The 16,085-nt window shown below is 54.5% G+C and overlaps 2 protein-coding genes across 14 annotated transcripts in view; one reads left to right on the top strand and one right to left on the bottom strand.

Moving 5' to 3' along the window:
• The window catches only part of EPB41 (erythrocyte membrane protein band 4.1), a 178,929-nt gene extending 168,929 nt beyond the window's left edge, over positions 1-10,000 (top strand). For all 11 annotated transcript variants that reach the window (XM_020869270.2, XM_020869273.2, XM_020869268.2 and 8 more), the window contains 4 exons: positions 2,656-2,757; positions 3,902-3,982; positions 6,796-6,900; positions 7,536-10,000. In XM_020869270.2, coding sequence (XP_020724929.2) covers positions 2,656-2,757; positions 3,902-3,982; positions 6,796-6,894 — 282 coding nt within the window. In that variant the 3' untranslated portion in view covers positions 6,895-6,900; positions 7,536-10,000. The remainder of the gene's footprint in view (positions 1-2,655; positions 2,758-3,901; positions 3,983-6,795; positions 6,901-7,535) is intronic.
• Positions 9,945-15,007, bottom strand: TMEM200B (transmembrane protein 200B). 3 transcript variants are annotated; one of them, XM_020869276.2, is made up of 2 exons: positions 14,933-15,007; positions 9,945-12,328 (listed from the first exon to the last, which is right to left on the bottom strand). In XM_020869276.2, exon 2 carries the CDS (start codon positions 12,306-12,308, stop codon positions 11,385-11,387), a length of 924 nt encoding a protein of 307 aa, XP_020724935.1. In that variant the 5' UTR covers positions 12,309-12,328; positions 14,933-15,007; the 3' UTR covers positions 9,945-11,384. The 3 variants fall into 3 exon arrangements, with proteins under 3 accessions (XP_020724935.1, XP_070315153.1, XP_070315154.1); XM_070459052.1 differs by lacking the exon at positions 14,933-15,007 and adding an exon at positions 14,336-14,423; XM_070459053.1 differs by lacking the exon at positions 14,933-15,007 and adding an exon at positions 12,430-14,070.
• Between the last annotated feature and the right edge of the window lie 1,078 nt (positions 15,008-16,085).

Genomic DNA, 16,085 nt, shown 5'->3' on the forward strand with positions numbered 1-16,085 from the left:
GTTTGTATTTTAATCCCAGACTCCTAATGTATCCCTCCCCGCTACACATCTTTTCCTCTTTAGTAATCATAAGCTTGCTTTTGCTGTGTCTTATTTTTTTTTTGTTTTGTAAATAAGTTCATTTGTATCATTTTTTTAGATTCCACATATAAGCAATATTATATGATATTTGTCTTTTTCTGACTTCACTTAGTATGATAATCTCTAGGTTCATCCATGCTGCTGCAAATGGCAAAATTATTTCGTTCTTTTTTATGGTTGAGTAATAGTCCATTGTGTATGCTAAGTTGCTTCAGTCGTGTCCGACTCTGTGCGACCCCATAGACGGCAGCCCACCAGGCGCTGCCGTCCCTGGGATTCTCCAGACAAGAACATTGGAGTGGGTTGCCATTTCCTTCTCCAGTGTGTGAAAGTGAAGTCGCTCAGTCGTGTCTGACTCTTTGTGACCCCGTGGACTACAGCCCACCAGGCTCCTCCGTCCATGGGATTTTCCAGGCAAGAGTACTGGAGTGGGGTGCCATTGCCTTCTCCCGTTCTGTTTATATTGGGACACAAATTCTTAACAACTCAAAATGTACTTTTATTTTTCAAATTTCTTTTGATCTTCACAGCTACAGTGGAAGCAGGGCACGGGATTGCCTATTGTAAAAGTGAGAAAAACTAAAACTCAGTAAAGTCATAATGACTTGCCAAGATCCCATAGCCAGCCACTGTCTGAGCTGGGACCTGAACCCCAATCTTCAGACAAGAAGTCTTTGCCCTCAGTCCTAGTTCAAACATTTATCAGCATAGAAACCTTGACAGTTTATTTAACTTCTCTGGACCTCAGTTGTCTTAAGTTTCCATATACTAAAGTTATAGAAAGTTAACTTCCTATATAGTGTAATAATAGAACCTACTTCAGATATTGATAGATGTGATTGAGGTAACAGCTGCATTATATGCTTGGCATATAGTGTGAGTGCAATAAATATTAGTTGAGTCTGAATCTAAGGTAGATCGGTGGGTCTGGGCTAAAGAAAGTGTTAGTGAACTAGTCAGTAATATGCCTGGTATGAGGGTGGCTGGCATGAGTGAAAGACTTAAGTGACACAATCAAATTCTCTCTGTACTGTCCAGATTCCTACCTGGAAGGGAACCCAGCCAGGGATTCTCTCCTAATTCTCTTCTCCTCTTCCTGCCCTCCCCCTAATGCCTCAAATTTTTGGCTCAGTGAAATGTGGTCCTTACTCAAAAGGGTTGGAGGCCTCTGCTTATAATATAAATGACTTCTGTAAAGAGGCAGAGAGAGTAACTGACACATTGCTTGCTGCAGGATACTTTATGAAAACGATTGCAGTTCTCTAAATCCCCCTCTGAGTCAGTGTATGATACCAGTGTTGGGTAGTTTAGGTCATGCCAGTCTGAAAAGCATATAGCTGTAGGTAGCCTCCATCCTCCTCCCCTCATTTGTTTTCATCTTAGTCAGGGGTTGTCAGCAGCTCTGAGTCTGCTAATGGCCCAAATGGTTGCTGATAACTGTTCATCGGGCCGAGTCTGGCTCCTGCCAAACATTTCTCTTCCTTTTTTGCTAATGTCATTTCTCAGCCTGATCATAATATACTTATCTTGGTCCTAGTAGAGTGAGCTCCAGAGAAATAAGAAGTAGCCACAGCCCATGTTCTCTGTGTAGATTAGTTGTGTAGCCCAGCATTTTACCCTTCCTGTAATGAGGAGGACCCATTTCAATGGTCCTTTTGGTCTCATAATTGTCATTGAGATATTCTATGTATTTCCCCTACTTAGCCTTGAAAGAACATACCTCATGTGCTCCAGTCTTCCGTATTAATCTTCAAAGAAGATAGCCTAAGATTCCTTATACCCCAGCAGGGACCTTTCCTTGTTCTTTCTGGAAAGTTCTGGCATATGACTCAGAATCTAGCCTTGCTTTAGCAACCAAGAGTTTATACCTTTCCTTCTTGCCTTGGGTGGTGTGTAAAGAGCTCTAGATTTGTAGAGAGGATTTGTTTTGAGTCCTTTGGCAAACCATTCACTTTCTCTGAGCCTGAGTCTTACCTCTAGTGACTAAAAAAATCCACCTGCCAGGGCAGGAGATGTAAGAGATGCAGGTTAGATCCCTGGGTCGGGAAGATCCCCTAGAGGAGGGCATGGCAACCAACTCCAAATCTTGCCTAGAGAATCCCAGGGCCAGAGGAGCCTGGCGGGCTACAGTCCATAGGGTTGCAGAGTCGGCTACAACTGAAGCTCACACACACACGTCTCACCTGGGAGTGCTAGTAAGTGTCTGCCTTTTCTATTCATATTGATAGGACTCATGTAAGCATCAAAAAAAGATGAAGTTTTGAAAGTCATTTGTGAGCTGTCACATGCTCTATACATGTGCATAGTTACTGTCACTGTTTTTGAATCTGTGGTTACACAGCCTCCTCCGTTCTCTGATCCACTCCTGTCCCTGACCCAGTGCTAAGGAAACTAGATTCATCCAGCTTTTTTAGGAGCTTTGTCCCCAGGGGATTCCTTTTATTTACTAAATAAGAAATCACTGGAAGGGAATTGGGGGTTTGCTTTAGGATGTGCAGAGCAAAGCTGCATCTCCAGCGTCTGCCCCCACGGCTTCCCGAGAGGCATGCTGATGCGTTGTGTCTCCTTCTGCAGACGGACGACAGCAACGGCGACTTGGACCCAGGAGTCTTGCTGACAGCTCAGACCATCACATCTGAGACCACCAGCAGCACCACCACAACTCAGATTACCAAGGTAACAGACAGCTAGAAATTCCTTTATGGAGTGCAGTGGCATGCCAGGCCTGCTGCCTCTCTGTGAGAACCCTGGTCCATAAACAAGGATTTTCAGCTTTATCTTTACTGAGGCAAGTTATTCCCCATGTTCAGGTGGAAAGGCCCTGCTGCTTTCCCCAGTAACAAACCCAGGGAGACCCTGAGCATCCCTGCCTCCTTAGTGGTCTCATGGAGTCACTTTTTCTCTTTACACAGTCCTCTGTCTCCCTGGTCAGTGGGTCCTCTGTCTGGCTGGGGAAGTCAGTTTAAAGGCAAGTTTTGTTGGGATTATTAAGCAACCATATTTTCCAAGTCAAAAGTCAGAACTTGGGGTCTCACAAAGAATTTTTATGTCATGTCAAGGATCTAGGCCATGGGAACAATAGTTCAGATGCTGAAATATTGGAATCATTAGAATATTGTTTATGGGGGCAAGAGGGACAAAGTATCTAAAATTGGAACTACTCCCAGAAAATCAGAGATAATCCATATTTGCAGTGGCACTAGAGGAAAAAGCATTTTCTTATAAATAAGAAATCTAGATTCCTGACCAAACACACAGATGACTGGAAGCCAGTTACTTCATGTATCTAGACCTTGGTTTCCTCATATGTCAAGTAGGGAGCATTATTTGAGGATCTTTTGACATTAGTCATAGGAGACTGTTTTAAAACAAAGAGCTTAGTTTCAAGCTGCATGACATTTTTGTTTATAGTCTTCTGATTTTTTTTCCTCTTGAAAATAATCAAAATATACAGGAAAAGAGCAAAAAGAAACACCTGTTCTGTTTACTCAGAGAATTATATTTAGCTTATTAAAAATTTTTAGCAATACAGAGGAACAGAGGTGTGCTCATTTTAGCAGATCTAGTCCAAATTGTGAACAAGTGTGTGAGAAAGCTATTCTGCGCAGTACCCCACAGCAGATTAAAATTTGGAGTATAGTTTTCAATTCTACGCAGTACCCCACAGCAGATTAAAATTTGGAGTATAGTTTTCAGACTGATTTCTTGCTGTTATTTGTTTTGCTGTTTGGGTTTTTCTTTTCTTCTTCCTTCCTTCCTCCCTTCCTCCCTTCCTTTATTTCTTTCTTTCTTACATGATAACTTTTCTCTTTGGTTTCAGACTGTAAAAGGTGGGATTTCAGAGACCCGGATTGAAAAGAGAATTGTGATCACAGGAGATGCGGATATTGACCACGATCAGGTGGGGATGCCAAGGAGATTCTGAATGTGGGAAGGTTTCCCAGCAGGTTGACTGATGGATACCAGAGTTGGCTTGCACAAGACAACAGCTTTATCTCCAAAGAGCCCCCTAAGCTTCTCCAGCCCTCAATTAAGAAAGAGGATAAAGGGAATCAGATCACGAGACCTGTGGGGGGTGGGGGGGGGGGGCGCCACAGATTGAGGAAGCAGCAAACATGGGCTGCAGACTCAAAAAGACTTGAGCTTGGATCCTAGTTCTTACCAGATTTTAGCTCTAACTCCCTCAGCCTCTGTTTCCTCATCTATAAGCTAGGTCTTCCTTCAAGGATGTTGGGAGAATCAAGTGAGATACAGATGTACATCGTGTGGCATGCGGTGGACTCCAAGCAAATGGGAAAACTGCTGCTGTTCAGGGGGTATCGTGTAACCTGTGCTGGAGGCAGTAGAAGCGATCAGACCAGCCTATGGTCTCTGCACTGGGAGGGGCCAGCCAGCCAGCCGGGACTGGTGTGAAAGGCTGGGACTCAGGAGACTTGGAACCTGTTTCTTCTCAGACCTATGGCGAACTTGCTGTGTGACCTTGGGCAAATCACTTTACCTCTGATTTTTTTTTGTTTGTTTGTTTCATCTCCTAAAAGAGAGTAGGTTGATCTAGATCATTTCTGGGCCCTTGTGAGTGCTAAAATTCTATGCTTTTATGTTAATTAGGTGCTAATTGTGGGCTTGAAGCAATTAGCAAATAATAAGGTCAGGATTAATGTTCCCAATTCTCTGGCAGCTGAAGTTAGAACTGTAAAGCTGCAGAGAAGAGGGGGTGGAAGAGACTGCATGCAAATGCTTCTGGAATCATTGACAGGAGTGCTGGAGCCATAGTTCTGTGGCCTTTATGCTGATATGCTGAGTGCCTAAAAAAGTAGAAAAAAAAAAAAACTGAGCTGCAGTGCTGGCCGTTCCCTGGGTAGCAGGATGGAGACTCACAGCTAAGAACATTGGGTTGAGGGTCCCAGCAGTGAGGCTGCAGAAGCCCAGGTGGGAGCCCTGGCAGCCTGTGTGCCCCAGCTCAGGGATCACGCTGCATTACCAGCCTGCACCCACCCACGCAGCCTGATGTGATCTGAGCCCCGGCCACGTGCTCAGTCTGTGCTAGACGGCCTGGGAAAGAGCTTTAGCTTTGCCATGAGACAGACCTGGGTTGAATCCTCACTCTGCAACTTACTGGTTGTGTGTCTTTGAGCGAGTTATTTGACTTATCTTCTGTAGTTTTGCCATCTGTAAAATAAAAATAACCCTAGGTTTCTTTCAGGTTATTGTGACAAAAGGACATGCACACCTTGATAGCCCAGAGCAGTACTCAATTGTCCTCCAGTCCCTGAGACATGGGGACATGTGGAAGGAATAAGACATGGTGGGCTCTGGATGGGGAGGGGGCTCTTGAAGAAGATGCAGGTTGTCAGAGAGAGCAGGTGTAGGAGAGAAGAACCAGAGAGAGGGCTTGGGCAGGGTCTTGGTTGAGCAAACAGGATGAGGGGGGATGATCAGGGCTCCGTAGGGGTAGCAGTTACAGCAATGGCTTTCATGGAGTCAGGAGACCAAAAGAGGGATTTCCCTTCTTCGCATCCCTCCTAGAGGTAGTCTTAAGAGCCAGAGTCGACAATCAGCTGGTCAAATCTAGCTAGAGCCCTTTTTGATGGGGGGGGTGGGGGTGTGTGGGCGCAGGCTGTCTCTGAGAATCCCATGCCACCATCCCTCAAAGGCTGTATTGGGCTTTTCCACCCTGGGGTGCTCTGAGCTTGAGGCTGAGACTTGCAGCCCAAGGGGAGTAGCAGTGTCATTGTGCATGCATGCGTGCTCAGTCGCTTCTGTCATGTCCGACTCTGCGACCCTATGAACTGTAGCCCAGGCTCCTCTGTCCATGGGATTCTCCAGGCAAGAATACTGGAGTGGGTTGCCATGCCCTTCTCCAGGGGATCTTCCTGACTTAGGGATTGAACCTGGGTCTCTTGTGTCTTCTGCATCGCAGGCGGATTCTTTACCGCTAAGCCTCCAGGGAAGCCCAGTGGTATCATTACTCTTCTTTAACTTTTCATCTGCTCCTTTTCACTTTCCTAAAATGATCAAAGCTCCTCCAGATACTAAAATAGGGTCATCATGCCCTTCCACTTCCCACTGAAACTGAAAAACAGTCTGGTAAAGGGGAAAGTCTGATAGACTTAAGTGAAAATCCCCATTATATTACTTACTAGCTCTGAAACATTAAGCATTTTAACCATTGAACCTTGGTTTCCTTATCTATAAAATGGAATTAAGGATACTAACTTGATTCATTGAGTTGTGAAGATCAAGAAATAATAAGTAATGGCATGTCATACACCCTCCCACTCTTCCTTCCTTTCTTTTCTCTACTTCAGCCAAAGACATCTCTTCCTCCTTGCATCATGCTTCATTATCTTCCTCTCCTGTCCTGAGCTTCCCGGTTACCCTGCGCTGAGCACAGATTTTTTGCTTTGTTCTTTAGACACCCTATCTTGAGTGAATCCTCCCAGACCCACCCAGGCTGTCCCCTCTGAAGTCCTCCCTGATTTCCTGAAGACAGCTCTTAGCTTTCCCCGTGTCTGTCATTTAGTCCAGCACCCTCCCTAAGCAGCATGATGACTGATGGGTTCAGCCATCATCAGTGTGGCTCAGCCTACACTCGGCCCTGGTTCTGCAGATAGGAAGATTGAACTTGCCAGAGACGGAGTGTCCCATGACCCGTTCCTTCTTCACTAGCCAGGCTGCTTTCTGTCTGATGGGTGTCATTTCTGTCTTCCTCAGGTCCTGGTACAGGCCATCAAGGAGGCGAAGGAGCAGCACCCAGACATGTCAGTGACCAAGGTGGTCGTCCATCAGGAAACCGAAATCTCTGAGGAGTGAGCTCAGGTAGGGGCTGTTCTTGTGCGGCGGACCTATTCCTCCAGAGGGGTCCACACTGGCATCTGATCAGCTGAAGGCGGACGAAGCCTGAGGAGGGGGGTGTGGGAGGTTGCTCAGTTTCTGGCGCCCAACTAAAGCAGCTAGGTGTCCTCCTGCCCTCAGTGATGGGCTGGAGGAGCTTCCCCACGCGTGGATGTAAACCCCACCCACCTCTTGAATCTCCCCTCACCTTCCTGCTTCCCCATCTCCCTTTCTCCCTGCTACTGTGTTCTGTGCTGTCACAGGTCTGTCTGGGTCTAGACCTGGGAGGTCAGAGGAAGAGAACAAAACCAAGAAAAGCAGGACTAGTTGTCTGGAAATGAGGCGTTTTGGGGGGTTGGAGAGAGATGGTTGAAGCCCTGGGGCCAGACTAGAGAGTTGGAAGCAGGGTAGCTGACTTTTGGGGAGCCAGGATTCCAGATAAACCCATGCCTAAAAGTCATTTACAAATAATTTGAAGAAGCCATCAGTCACCAGGTAGGATGGGGCTCTGTAAAACCCGCTCAGGCCCTGATTGTCACCCGTGGCCTCAAGAACTTGGCAGGGGGACGGGGAGGTCTCCTTTGCAAGATTTTAAAACTTTGCTTCTCTCTTTCCTCTAGGAACTCTCCCACCCTCTCCCCCTAACCCCTGCTCCCCTGCCCATCTGCCATCCCAGAGAAAAACCAGCGGAATGATAAAGAAGCTAACCAGCAATAGTTAGACTTCAGACTTTTAAGATGATTGATTCTAAACCACCAGAAAATCAATTTCTTTTTCTATTTGGAGTTTATACCAAGAAAGTCTTCTAGACATCACTGATCCTTTTGAATACCTTTTTCTATATTGTGATACCAGAAATTGTGCAACTTTTCACTCTATGGACTGTTTTTAAAGAGCTTTTTCTTTTTTTTTTTAAATGGGGTGGTTTGGAACCCCTTCAGACCAGCCTCTCCCCCACTTACACTGACAGGGTCCATAGCATTCTGGAAATCCTCCAGTGACACTGTCAGCGTGTTGGGGGGACAAAGCTAGCTTAGCGGGGCCTCCCCGATCCTCGCCTGGTTTATACTCTGCAGAAACTTCACAAGCCAGCGCTTCCTCAGAGCCAGTGATGTCCCTTTGAGAGAATGTCAGGCAGGGCGGCCGCCCTAAGGCGCAGACCCTAGGCCAGTGCGCCCCGTCGCCTCTGCTCGGAAGGTAGTGCAGTTTTCCTGCCTCTCCCCCGCTCTTTCTCTTTGGAGCCTCTTTAGATCAAAGACGTAAGACGTTGCTTCAGACATATCTGATACTGTGAATGTTTGAACGTATCCGTGGCCTTCGTTCCTTCCTGCCCTCCTGCCCCTCTTACCTCATCAGAAGCAGTGGCTCAGCTAAGCGCTCCCCCGCCACCTCCCATCTCAGGAGACCAAAACTCATGGGAAAATAGGCACTTTGGGCCAGAGGCACTGATAGCACATGTTTCCCGGCAATGTGGACAAAGCAAGCTGACGAGATTTTTCTTTTTTCCTTTTTTTTTTTTAAGGTTTTCTAGTTCTGAGAATGTGCGCTTGACAGGGGGCGTGGTGGGGTTTACCTCAGTCGGATCTGCTCAGACGTATTTCCGGGAGACCATCCCTGGGCCTCTCTCTCTAATCCTAGAGTGACAGGGAGTGTAACCCAGCAGGCGATTGTGGTCCTTGACCTTACTCCTCACCGTTGGCACCTGCCTGCAGACTGTCCTTTCTGGAGCAGGGGGATGGCTCTCATGGGCCTCCCTCCCCACAAAACCCACCTTGACAAAGGGGCACAAACGCCAGCTCCACTCATTCCCACTTGCCACCTGAGGTCTGTCCGGTTTTGTGGCTTGATTTTTGTGGTGGGTTTAGGGTTTCTTTTTGTTTGTTTTTGAAAATGAGGAACTGATGTCCCCAATTCCACTATTCCTGGTAAAGATTTGGGGGGGGGTGCATTTTTATTCAGTAGGCCTTCTCTAATCTTCCAGCTCGCTTCCCACAGACAGATCTCCCTACACGGTCTTAGAATCCTAAGTCTAGGACAGAAGCTCATCTCCCTGAGGTGGACAGTGGGTCACAGGCAGCCGTCGCTGGGAGCTCCAGGGCGGTGAGCAGAGACGGCTACAAGCCTCTGCTCCCCGCAGTGGGACCCAGCAGCACATGCCTGGAGTCCACTGGCTGAACTTTGTCTCGACAAACGCAGTTGGTTTGAACTGATCTCACGTGTGTGTGTTTTTCTCTGAGTCCTTCCTTGAGACTGTTACTGACCCACAGGTAGCGCTCTCTCTGGGCAGGGACGGGGAGGAACTGAGGTAGGATGTGTGACTGGCTGGGGGGAAGGAGAGCGCCCTGTCTCAGGGACAGACTCACAGCCTGGGAGCGTAGGTCTGGAGCGGCGGGGCTTTCCAGGCGGTGCCCAAGCCAAGGCTTTGTGGCCCGGAGCGGTGGCGAGGTTGGAAATCCAGCTCACATCAAGCAGGTGTGCCAGGAGAGCTCGCTTGCCAGTGGCCAGCTCTGCCACTCGGAAGAGCTGCAGGAGCCCAGAGCTGATGGCTGTGGAGTGGAGACGGGCAAAGGACAAGGGCAGGGCACGTGCGTCGGGAATCTGCGGCACCCCTGTATCCCATGGTACCCGCTCAAAGTGGCTGCTTTCACAGCCCAGGACCACACCTCGGGGGCCTGAACTTCCCCTCGGTCCGTCACCAGCTGGCTTCACTTCCCCCTGCTTCCCTGACTATAAACTGGACCAGAAGATCTCCAAAGCCCTGCCGGCACTGAGAAGCCACAATATGGACAAGCCAGCGCAAGGGGTGTCCTTCCAAGCCTCTTTCACCTTCCTCCCTCTCTGGTTAACGAACTTGGGGTTTGGCAATTGTTTGAATTTTTTTTTCTTCCTGCAATTGTGTGCATGCATGCGTGAGAAGAAAAACAGACTGTCCAGGTGGAAACGGTGAAGAGGGGAGAAGAGTTCATTTCCAAGGTCAACAGCTTGGCAGCCATTTTCCTAAAGTGACTCAGACACACCACAGTAACAACTCTCGCTGCAATTTGATTTTTATTCCACTTGAGAAATAAAGATTTCCTCCAAGCCACGTGAGGTCTCTGTCAACCCTCCCACCCACAAAGCAGGACCTGAATTTATCAGCTGAGGGCCCACAGAGCCTGGCTGCAGGGACCTGTCAGGGAATCTTTGCCCGCCCCCAGCCCCCACCGTGTGTTCTTCGGGGCAGCTAAGGGTGGCGAGGCAACAGTCCACCTTTGGAAATGGAGCCAGAGCTACAGCCTGACCAACACCAAGGAATGCTCATGGGAAATACCTGCCCAGTATCTCAGTCCCCGGGCTGGCTGGTTCTACAAATCTCTCTCAAATGTTTTATTTTGGTGACAAAAATGAAGGAGCTTTGTAAATTAAAAAAAAAAAAATTATGAATCATATCAAGTAGTTGTTTACATTTCTCGACAAAATAGGAAACTATGGCAGCCGAATCAAATTGACAAAAACCTTAGATTAAATAGGCAATATTTAGGTCTGCCATCTCGGCCTTTTGTAGTAAGAGAAGTGGTAGTGTTTAGATACTGTTTGGTCTTGCTTCTTCTTGTGTTGCATTTTTCAATAAACTTAAAAAAAAAAAAACTGACTCTGTGAAGATTGATCAACTCTTAAAGTTCTCTTCCCCTACTAGCAACTTAGGAAAAACATGGGTCAGGGAGACCCAAATCCAAGCCATTTTCTAAAGCTAGCCACACTGACCAAAATGGTGCTTCAATATATAAAAGGATTTCTGAGAACTGGCTAATGCTTTTTGCCACCTGGAAGAAGATTTCATGGCATGGGCCATGACAAAGGAGAGAAGGGGGCTTCTCAGACCTGTTTGGGGAGGGGTAGACCCTAGTATAGAGGCATTGGCAGTAGTCTAACCCTTACCGGGATGTACCCAGCATGGCTGAGGGAGAAAGAGGTTTAGGTGGTGGGAGTTAAGGGCTCAGTCCCAGATGGCAGTGGAAGGTCTCAACTCGACTGCATTGCCCATCTTCCCAGAGGCTCAAACCCCAGCACCAGTGCCACCTTGGAGGGAGCCTGCCCCAGCCTACCTTCCAGGTCATGACCTACCTTCCAGGTCTGAGGATCCTTGGGGTTTGCCAAGACACCCACCAGATGCATCCCCTGGACCTCCAGCCCCCTCAGGTACCTGTCCAGGGCTAAGGCCACTTTTGGAGGCTGAAGGAATTCCTGAGGCTGAGTCATGCTGGTCTCCAGGGTCCACATTAAAACACATCCTCTCTAGCTTTTTGAACCCTTGTGCAGTTGGCATTTCTTTGCCGACATGCAAGTCAGGAGGCCTTGGCAGCTGTTGGGGCGGGAGCATCATCTCCCCCCTGGCTGGGATGTGACTGAAACCTCTACTAGACATCGGGACTCCTAGGGCTGTACCACAGTCCACGCTGCAGCCTCACAGCAGGCTGTCCCCCTGCTCCTCAGACCCGGGCCCCCAAGTCCCCTCCTGCTCCCAACTTGGCATAACCCCCCAAACTGAGGCGGTCCAGCCGTGGCCAACTTCGGTGAGCACAGTCCCGAGCCCCTGGGGCCCCCAGCAGGAGCTCTCCGAGGCCCAGATCCAAAGACTTGGAATGTTCGATGCAGGAGCCAGAGGGCTGCACGGTGATGATCACATGGCCGGCCTGGGGCCGCGGACCCCAGGGTGGGTGCAGCCCTGAGCCCTTCAGCGGGTAACTGTTAAGCAGGGCAGGTAACCCCAAGCGAGGATTAGCTGGCTCTGAACGCAGACTCCGCACTGACGGGACGGGTGAGGTACCCCGACGCGGGGACAGGTCCCAGCTTTCTGGTTCCACGCAGCCTACGGCTCGGGGAGTCCTGGGTCCGGGGCTGGGGAGAAGCGCGCAGTCCCACCCCGGGCCGTCCGGGGGCCGCAGTGCCTGAGCCCGCAGCACCCCCTGGCGAAGCCGTCGCGTCTCCAGGTCGCGGTTCTCGTAGAGCAGCGTGTTGGCGCAGATGAACACGAACAGGCCAACGCCCATGACCACCGGCCCAAGGAGTCTCAGCCGCTCGTGCGGGCCGTGAGCTCGGCCGGCGCCGCGACCCTCGCGCCGCAGCTCGCTCAGAGGAGGCGCGCTGGCGTTCGCAGCCCGGGGTCCCGGGACTCCGGCGCGGTGCGGCCAGTAGCCGGCCACGGCGATGCCCATGCCCACCAGGACCACGAGCGCCCCCAGAGCCGCGAACGCCCCCGACGGCGAGCGCAGTCGCAGCCGCGCCCGCACCCGCAGGGGCTCAGGAGGGGAGCGCGCGCGCCGGCGGCGGCCCAGGCGGCGGCCCAGGCGCGAGACGCGGCCCTCGGGGCTCCTCCGCACCTCCCCGCAGTCTCCGGGGCTCCCGGCCGTCATCTCGTCGCCGTCTGGGCGCTCTGCGGAGAGAAGTGGGGAGGCAGGGACTGAACCGACGGGCCTACGGTCGGAGCGCCAGGTTGGGGGCCCCAATCCAGGAGGGAAGATGGGACCTCCTCACCCAGGACGCTTGGAGATCCCTGGCGGCCACCCCCGGATTTTCCCGGGCTGCGAGGCGGAGAGCCGCCCCCGCTCGGGTTTTCCGCAGCGGAGCTCCGAGCCAGGGACGCGCGGCAGAAGCCGGAGTTGGCCGGGCCCGCGGGCGGAGACGAGGGAGGGGGGCGCGGGCTGCTCCCTGGCGCATCCTCGGCTGCGGGGCTCCGGCCGCCGGCGCCCTCTTGGCCAGCTTGCGGGTCCCGGGCCCTGGGAGGCGTGAGGCCCCCGGCAGCGGCGCCTGTAGGGTAAGTCCCGCCCGCGATCGAGCTCACCCCCGCACGTGGCTGCACCTTAGTAAAGGAGGGAGGGGGCACTTGGCCGCCCGGGTCCGCTGGGGTCGCTCGCGGGCCCCCCTTCCCCCTACTGCGCTTCACGTACCGCAGCGGAGAAAGGGGGGGGGGGAGGTGTCACGGACTCCAGCCTCTTCCTGCCCGCCCCCTCCTTCCAGACCTCCTCAGTCAGCACTGAAGCTGCAGCAAGGCAGACTTGAGCTAGACTCTGAGAAGACCGCTCAGACCAAAACCAGCGGCAGACTTCGCGCAGGATTTCTTGAAACTCCGCGAAGAGCCCCCTTCTCCTCCTCCAGCCGCCGTCTACGGCCCGGGCAGGGGGCAGGGGGCGGGGGGCCGCGGGTGCCAGGCTCCGGGCCTTGCCGGTGAGCTCCTTCCTCTCCTGGCTCTCCCGTCGGCCCAGGCAACACTGTTCCCCTAGGTTGCAGCGTTTCCAATTCGGGCTCCTCCGGATGAATCATCCCCCTTTCCCGCCGCCTGGCCTCCTTTCCGGCCTCCTCCGCCCGAGGCCTTAGTGGCCCGCGTCCCGGCCAGAGCAACACCGCCCTTGCACCCCAGGGTCTGGGCCGCCCGGCGTAAGCCCTTCCCAGCTGCTGGTGCGGCCCGGCCTGCGGCTTGAGGGACTGAACCCGGGCCGGGCGGGAGTAGCCGGGAAACGTGTGATGTGACCCCCACGAAAGACAGGGTGTGGGAGGAAGCGGTGCCCCGGACCAGGCGCTCGGGGCCCCGCAGGAGAGGAGGGTTAGGACCTCGCTCTCCAGTGGTGAGTCCTGACTGCCCCAGTCTGGTTTCCCAACAGCTGCATCGCTGGAACCCGTAGCCGAGGCCCCAGGAAGGAGACCTTGTTACCCTTCTCTCTCCCCATCCGTACCCCAAAGCTCAAAACAGGACATCCCATCCCTGCCTCCGACAGGAGCGCTGAAGGCCCAGGCCCTACCATGGAGCCCGGCGTCTTCCGCGTCCAAGGCCTGGGGTTCACAGAGGGAAACTGCGGCCCGGAGAGGCGGACGGGTCTGCTGGGGTCACGCAGCGCACGCCACGCAGGACCGGGGGGTCCACACAGGACCCAACCGCGGGCACTTCTTGGCACAGCCCTGAGAGCGTCCTAGGAGGAGGCGAGGCCCGTTCCCTGCCTGCTCTCTGAGTATGGAGCCCTTTCCCCAGCCCCAAACTGGAGAAATGACCACCCCCGCCCCAGCCCAGAGCTGGCGCCCCGGTCCCAACTCCCTAGCCCCGCCGCGGGTCCCGGCGGGGAGGGAAGGAAACGGAGGCCTGCCGAGAGAGGATGGGGACAAGCTGAGATTCTGGAGGGCGTGAGTCGCCGTTGGGGACCCCGGGAGAGGCAGCAACTTGGAGACAGTCCGGAGATCCCTGGTCGCAGGAAGTTGCCGGGGGCCGGATTCCTAACACTCCGGGGTCCCGCCTCCGCGCGCGTCCACACTCCTGCCGCGGGAAAAAAGGAGAACCCCGCTCCCGCCCCCACCCCCACCCCCACCCTCAGGGCCTTTCTGGAGGGAGCGACCGAACAAAAAGTTGGGGAAAGTGGAGGGGCGAACCCCCCAGGCCCCTAGTTTCGCTCACCTGGCGCTCAGCGCCGGAGTTGGTCCGGGTCCGAGTCCGCACGCCTGGGCTCCAGCCCTGCAGCGGTCTCCGTGGACGTTTGGCGCCCGACCCCGCCCCCTGGCCCGGCCCCGCCCCCGGTCCGGTCCCGCCCCGCCCCGCCCACCGGGAGCCCCCGCGCCAGTTCGGCCAGTGTCAGGCCAGTGTCCAGCCAGTGTCTGGCCCGGCCCCACGGCTGAAAGGAGGCAGCGAGTCTCAAGGCCGAGGCTCGAAGGTAAGCGCTGTGTGCGCGCCCGGTGACTCGGAGGATCCGAGGGCCCCAAGTCCCCGGCTGACGGCTTTCAGGAGGCCTGGGAGGGTGTCCTCCCCACGTGGGAAGACTGAGACCCCTGCCTCGCCCCGCAGCCGGAGCGAGCAGAACCAGGATTGAAGCCGCACGCCCTCCCCCGCCTCGCACAGTCCGTCCCTTCCAGGCGCCCCGGAGAGGACCTTCGGGCAACTGAGAGCCCACAGGTTCCAAGCGCCGTGCGGGGAGCTTCCCGAGGAGGCGGCCAGAGTTCCCGCTCCGCCCAACCCTACTATCTGAACCTTCCTGCATCTGAACCTCACAGTCTTCACCTGTAAGATGGGCGTGATGGTCTCTGCTTCGCAAGATGCCGAGGGGTGAAAATCCGGCGTTAAGGGCGGGGCACACTAGAGGGGCATAGTCCGGGGTACGCCCCCGAGCGCTCCGGAGAGAAATCACTTTGTTGTTGTCTAGTTGCTAAGTCGTGTCCGACTCTTTGGGACCCCCATGGGCTGTAGCCCGCCAGGCTCCTCTGTCCATGGGATTCTCCAGGCAGGGATACTGGAGTGGGTGGCCATGCCCTGCTCCAATCACGTTGGCGGGGAGGGTAAATAGAGAAGAACCGGATTCTCAGAGCCGAGGGAATCGGATGGAGCGACGCCGGCCGCCCTAGCCTCCCCGAAGAAGATGCTGCCCAGCGGGAGTGGGGAGGCGGTGCTCGTCTCAAATCAAGAGGCGGGTTCGGAAATCCGCTGCGCCCCCCGCGGACCGGCCCAAAGGGGGCTGCCCGGCCTTCATGTCCCGCCCGCCCCCAGAGGCAAGAATGTGGCGCGGAGCCAGGGGGTCGGCCGGCGGCCCAGTTTCCATGATGCCGGGGGGCGGACTCGGAGGAGGAGGGGGCGGGGAGGTGCGGGCAGATTGCCAGCCTCCGAGCCGGCCGCCCGGTCCACCCCCCTACCCCACTCCCGCAGCCCAGCTAGGGCCCCTCGGGAGGAATTTCCGGCCTGGGATTGATTATAACCCGCCCCTCCCCCGGTCGCCGAGACCCCCCGGCCCGCGGGGCGCTAGTGAAGGGGGATGGGCGGTAATGAGACCCGGCTGTGCGCCGGGGGGCCAGGAGGGGGAACTCTGGCCCCCCCTCCCACCCGCCCCAAGCCCGCTGCCGGGTCCCGGAGCCACACGGCACAACTGGGCCTCGAACCCACGCTCCGGTCCTCTGGCTCGGCAGAGGAGACCAGGGGTGGCGTAGGCGCCCCGGAAGCCGCCTCGCCCCGCCACCGGCGACCGAGCATCCTCGGGAGAGACCGAGGCCACTGCTGGGGGCGGGGCCTCCCCCGGTGGGCCGACCGCGCGGAGGCCCGGGTCCCCGAGGAGGCCGCAAGTGGGCGAGGCTGAGCCTCGGCCACAGGAGCCGCATCCCTGCGGGTCCGAGACCGCCTTCCTGCCGCCCGCGTGGGCCGCGAGGCTCGCGTCTGAGCTGTGGCC

The sequence above is a fragment of the Odocoileus virginianus genome, chromosome 30 (genome assembly GCF_023699985.2).
Source record: "Odocoileus virginianus isolate 20LAN1187 ecotype Illinois chromosome 30, Ovbor_1.2, whole genome shotgun sequence".
In the NCBI taxonomy this organism is placed as follows: domain Eukaryota; kingdom Metazoa; phylum Chordata; class Mammalia; order Artiodactyla; family Cervidae; genus Odocoileus; species Odocoileus virginianus.

Bases quoted from the DNA above. Each gene is read 5' to 3' on its own strand.
- TMEM200B (XM_020869276.2), bottom strand. From the start codon at position 12,308: ATGACGGCCGGGAGCCCCGGAGACTGCGGGGAGGTGCGGAGGAGCCCC.